Source organism: Lycium barbarum, chromosome 6, assembly GCF_019175385.1.
Source record: "Lycium barbarum isolate Lr01 chromosome 6, ASM1917538v2, whole genome shotgun sequence".
Taxonomy (NCBI): Eukaryota; Viridiplantae; Streptophyta; class Magnoliopsida; order Solanales; family Solanaceae; genus Lycium; species Lycium barbarum.
In genome coordinates this window covers 1,783,498-1,789,657 of record NC_083342.1, presented here as the reverse complement: position 1 = coordinate 1,789,657, position 6,160 = coordinate 1,783,498, and the positions used below count along the sequence as shown (strand labels likewise).

General features: G+C 34.4%; 2 protein-coding genes across 2 annotated transcripts; one reads left to right on the top strand and one right to left on the bottom strand.

Moving 5' to 3' along the window:
• Window positions 1–401: 401 nt before the first annotated feature.
• On the bottom strand, window positions 402–1,118 carry LOC132599450 (uncharacterized). The gene is made up of 3 exons (XM_060312824.1): window positions 996–1,118; window positions 849–906; window positions 402–767 (listed from the first exon to the last, which is right to left on the bottom strand). Exons 1-3 carry the CDS (start codon window positions 1,047–1,049, stop codon window positions 544–546), a joined length of 336 nt encoding a protein of 111 aa, XP_060168807.1. The 5' UTR covers window positions 1,050–1,118; the 3' UTR covers window positions 402–543.
• Window positions 1,119–4,854: 3,736 nt separating this feature from the next.
• LOC132600292 (uncharacterized) lies at window positions 4,855–5,769 on the top strand. Its single transcript, XM_060313358.1, has one exon. It carries the CDS (start codon window positions 4,855–4,857, stop codon window positions 5,767–5,769), a length of 915 nt encoding a protein of 304 aa, XP_060169341.1.
• Window positions 5,770–6,160: the final 391 nt, after the last annotated feature.

Below are 6,160 nucleotides of genomic sequence, written 5' to 3'. Positions count from 1 at the left end.
TCCGCATATGCTGGGTCTTTCACCAAATCTATGCTTTTTTGATTTACATAGAATCCAGTCAGATGTAGGACATAAACATACAAGTGTGTGCAAATACATATAATTCGTATGTTCAAATACATGATAATCAGTTAATCATTTGTTCAAATACACAGTTAGGTGTAACAAAACATACAAAAAAGTGTTCAAATACATGATAATCTGTTCTTCATTTGTTCAAACACACAGTTAGTTGTAACAGAAACATACAAGTGTGCAAATACATATAATTCATATGTTCAAATACATGATAATTAGATAATCATTTGTTCAAATACACAGTTAGGTGTAACAGAACATACAAAAAAAAAATCAAATATATATAACACATGTGTTCAAATACATGATTATCAGTCCTCGCTTGTTCAAGAACACATCTATACATGTGTCAAAACACATGATTCGTTAAAAGATCAAAGTCCCAGGAATTGAACATCAGTAATAGTAGAGATTGAAATACATTTTAGCTACACATACATTTATTAACATAAAAACCACATATATTCAAAGAAATACCTGTTTCTTCGCAGGTAATTGCTCTTCTTCCGCTTCAGCCTCTACGACTTGTTTCCCCTTGCTTCCCGGAACAATATCAGTAGTTTTTCTCCTCTTCGTGACTGTAGCCGAATCTATTTTCTTTGAAGATTTTGCAATTGGGGGATTTTGAACTCTTCGAGGATCATGAATATTCTTGGAACGCCTTTCAGCAGCCATTTTATCGGCAGAGGCTGCAGCAACATCATGTTGTTGTTGAGAAATCCCCAAATCAAAATAAGGAAAATCTATATTTTGAACCGTAAATGGTATACCTCGAGTAACCCTATTAGGTGTTGTTCCGTCTGCCATTAATGGATGTTCTTCAAAAACCTAACATATGGAAGTTGAATACGCTTCAAAATCTGGAAAATATGAAGTAAGTATGAACAAAATACACTAATAGAATGTAAAAAACTTACCCAAACATAACTTTCCCCAATTTCCGCAACAATGATTTGAAGATGAAGAATCATGAAGGAAGGTATTGGAGAAGAAAAAGGAAAGGATTGGAAGTTGAATACGCTTCAAAATCTTTGAAAATAGGAAGTTATTACGAACAAAAAACACTAATAGAATGTAAAAACCTATCCAAATACAACTTCCCCAATTTTCGCAACAATGGTTAGAAGATGATGAAACGTGAAGGAAGGTAGTGGAGAAAAAAAAGGCAAGGATTAATGTTGCTGGAGAGAGAATCTGACGAATTTAATTGACTAACCGTTAAACGTGGGATTTGGGGATATGGGGGAGGGTTTTACGTGTGTATTTGGCCTCAGTAACTAAAAGTTACTGATATAGCTATGTGTGGTAAATATAAAAATTATTTTAGTTACTATTTATAATTAAATTAAAGGGTAGTTATTATTAATAAATATGTCTTAAGAGAAGCTACAACCAGTAAAAATTCCTTAATTATTGCCCTTCCGAGCAAAAGCAACATAGTACAAAGACATTACTATCCCTAACCGTTACATATAAAAAAAATATTGTTATTCAAATCTACCATTATTTCAAATCCTTCCCTTCTTTCATATCGTTAACCCAAACTTCGTTCCCAATTTTTCACATTATTCAAATCGTTGTTTCAAGCCAGATTTCTCAATTGATTTTGCTGCTACAACATCAGTAAAAGGTACAAATCTTAATTCAACTCAATTTAACGATTTTATTGAGTTTAGATTGTTAACATTTGAAAAAAAAAATCATCTTCTACGACCTGATTATTAAGAAACAGCTTTCATACAGCTCAGATTGAACATTGCGCATGATAAAATTTCTCAGCAAAATAGAATTGATTGGATTTATTGCTTTGTTCTGATTTTAATTACTTTATACCTTACTTAAATTAGTATACAATGCTCATTTACTTGAAATTGTAATTATAGTAAATTCAATGTAAATCAGGCAATGCTTATCGATTTAAACTTGAATTAAGGCAAACTGTGTACAAATTTTGAACAAGTATGCCGAATGAGGCAAAAGTTCAATTTATTTAGGAGTACATTTTGTCGTTAGAGGCAAAGTCCATTATCATAACCAATACAAAAAGTACTTATGCCGGAGGAGGCAAAAGTTCAATTTACAAAAGAGTAGAGTATGTCGTTATCGGCAAAGTTCTGAACAAACTTCATAACAAGTATGCCATAGAGGGCAAAACTTCTGGTTTATATAGAAGTATAAATCAGTCCATTTTAAATTGGAATAATTGTTGCATGGATTTGATTTATATTGCATGAAGATAGAGGAGGTTTTTCAGTTTTTTTTTTTTAACCAAAAATAGTTACTACATTATGATAAGAAAAACAAAGAGTACTTATGCCGAAGGAGGCAAAAGTTCAATTTACAAAAGAGTAGAGTATGCCGTTACCGGCAAAGTTGGGAACAAAACTTCATAACAAGTATGTCGAAGAAGCCAAAAGTTATGTTTTATATAGAAGTATAAAATAGTCCAGTTGCATCAATTCTCTAATTGGAATAACTGTTGCAGGGATTTCATTTAAATTGGATGAAGATAGAGGAGTTTTTTCATTTTTTTTAACCAAAAACAGTTACTGCATTATCATAAGCAAAACAAAAAGTGATTATGTCGGAGGAGGCAAAAGTTCAATTTACAAAAGAGTAGAGTATGCCGTTACCGGCAAAGTTCTGAACCAATTTCATAACAAGTATGCCGGAGAAGGCAAAAGTTCTGGTTTATATAGAAGTATAAATTAGTCCAGTTGCGTCAATCCTCTAATTAGAATAACTATTGCAGGCATTTGATTTAAATTGGATGAAGGTAGAGGAGGTTTTTTTTTTTAAAACCAAAAACAGTTACTGCATTATCATAAGCAAAACAAAAAGTATTTATGCCAGAGGAGGCAAAGGTACAATTTACAAAGGAGTAGAGTATGCCGTTACAGGCAAAGTTCTGAACAAACTTCTGAACAAGTATGTCGGAGAAGGCAAAACTTCTGTTTAGAAGCCATTAAAGTAAAATTCTACAAACCTAAAGAAACTTAGACTTCATTCTTAGACTTCATTAACATAAATTTAAATATATATGTCCACAAAAAAAAGAATCCTAACTTCATAAGTACCAAACTACCATCATCAGTTCTAATTTCATGTGTACCCATTCCAAATTGCCCCATCGTCAATTTGACCAGTGTGCTGGAATAATCTCTGCCTTACAAATCGTAATTCTCTTCGTAGATCATCATTTTCTCTACTTAGAGGACCATAAAGAGCCCTCAGAAAATCTCTGTCTCTTTTGATATCAGCAATTTCTTGAGTAATTTGCAAATTTGCAATATTAGGATGAATTTGGTTATGGAGATGGGCATGTTCATATGCTTGGCCGTGGCCACCATTAACATGTACAATATGTTGATTTTGGTTCATTTTGTATGTGATTATATTTGGTTTTCAGAAGTAAAGTGTTTTTTTTCTTCTTCCAAAAGTTGTGTTGGTTTATATAGAAGTATAAATTAGTCCATTTTAAATTGGAATAACTATTGCATGGATTTGATTTAAATTGGATAAAGACAGAGGAGGTTTTTCAGTTTCATAAAAAATAACTGTTGCAATTTCATTGGAATAACTGTTGCAGAAACAATTACTCGGTTTTTTAAGAATGCTGGTAAGGGCAGAACTTCTGTTTACAAAATGGTAGAGTATGTCGTTTCAGGCATACTTCATGACTTTACATACAAAGTCTGCTGGGAAGGACAGAACTTAAATTTTCAAAAATAACAACTTAAATACATTGCATTTTGGTTTTTTCTCAAGTGAATCTCTCTTTGTGCGGGAAGTTTAACAAAAAATGACACCAAGATGCATCTACATAGCCTTCAACGGCAAATGGGACGCCACCTACAATTATGTCAATCATGAAACCAAGCTAATACTTGTCAACGATGGTGTAAATTTTCAACAATTCACTCAACAGATATTTGCGGGGCATACACAAGATACTCAGCAAAAAGAGGCCAACATATGGTTTGACACCAGTGAGAAAACATCCAAAGGGATGCGTGTAAAAAACGACATTGATCTTCACACTTGCTTGTACCTGCTCAACAACAATGACAAGTTCAGAAATTCTCGTTTCATATTAGAGTTCAGTTCAGCTGATGCAGAGAACAACCCATTACAAGAATATCATAATGACTCTATCCTAATGACAGAAGGATAAACCATAGAGGAAACTGACAGACAACTCTGCATTGCTTATGAAGAAGACATGTCTGAAGTTGGATTGGATGACGAACAACACAGCCCTATTGGACATAACCTTGGGATTCCACATGAGCAGAGCGAGATAGTAACTCCTAACCAGACACCTGAGCAGCTACAATGGCAACCGCCAAACATTGAACAAGTTGTATACAATGACCTTTCTCAGCATCCAACTTCAATGAATGTTATATCACTTACTCCGAGCATGACAGTTGAAGAGACACAAATACAGCCATGCAACAAAATAAAGACACTAAATAGGAAGAGGATACAAATGATACACAAATTTTGACACCTAGTGCATCAATTGATCAAATAGAAGTTGGCATTTTATTCAAAGACAAAGATGCCGTGAAAAAGTGCATGAATAACATTGCAATTACTCGTCATCAACGGTATAAGGTAGAAAAATCATGCATGCAATGGTATTACATCAGATGTGTTGACCCAACCTGCATTTGGCATTTCCACAGTTCAAGGTTCAAAGGATCAAAACTTTTCAAACTAGTTAACTTTGAAAAGAGACATAGTTGTTCAATAAATTTCATCACCTCTGACATGAGGAATGCAACTTCAAAATTCATAGCGGAATACATTACAGACCTAGTATGTCATACACTACAAGAGATAATACCTAAATTTGTGATTGAAGAAATAAGAAGCAGATATGGCTTGCATATTGGTTACCACAAAGCATGGCTTTCCCTCCAACACGCTTATAATGTCATAAGAGGAAGCCCAGAAAATAACTACACACTTATACCGCAATATCTTTACATGATGAAATTAAGAAATCCTGGAACAGTTGCTAACATCAAATGGACCCCTGACAATAAGTTTAAGTATGCTTTTTTTGCTTATGGAGTATCAATTGAGGGTTGGAAACACTGCAGACCAGTAATGATTGTGGATGCAACCTTCTTGAAATCAAAATACCGCGGTGTGCTCACGATAGCAATAGCAAAGGATGGCAACAATAGCATATTTCCTCTCACATTTGGTATTGCAGACTCTAAGAATAATGAATCTTACAGGTGGTTCTTCAGACGTGTGAAAAAGGTGTTTGGCACGCGCAAAGACCTATCAATTCTTTCCGATCGCCACGCGTCAATTGCAACTGCAATCAAAGATCTGTATCCAGATACCCATCATGGAATATGCATCTACCACATGGAGAAGAACTTGCAGAAATATTTCCCATCCGAAGCGATCCTATCACTGTTCTACAATGCAGCAACTACCTACAAACAGGAAGAGTTTCGTACCTATATGTCACAGATACAGCAAATCGACCCAAAAGCTACAGAATACATAGAAGAAGAACCACCAAAAAGATGGGCACGTTCATTCCACACCAACAGGCGTTACAACATGCTCACAACAAACAACGTCGAGACAATGAATTTTGTATTGAGGAAAGCAAGGGAGTTTCCAATAATGGCATGTATTGATTACATCCAAAACAAGCTGTAAAATTAGTTTTACCAGAGAAAATTGGATGCAACAGGACCGTCCCATGACCTGACATGTTGGGCTGAAAAGATTCTGCTTGAAAAAATAAGTAGAGGCTTCACAATGAAAGTAAGTACATTTTACCAACACACACTTCAATATTAGTTTGGTGAGCAATGCATAGCTTAATTTTAACCAAACACAAAAGTTATGCTGGACAAAGGAAGAACTATGACCCAATTTTTATACTTCGTTCTGCCGGAAGGGGCAGACTCTTATTTTAACTAGCATGGAATTATGCCGGTAAGGGCATAACTATGACACTGTTTTTATGCTCACAATGAAAGTAAGTAGATTTTACCAACACACACTCCAATCTTAGTTTTATGAGCAATGTATAGTTTAAATTTAA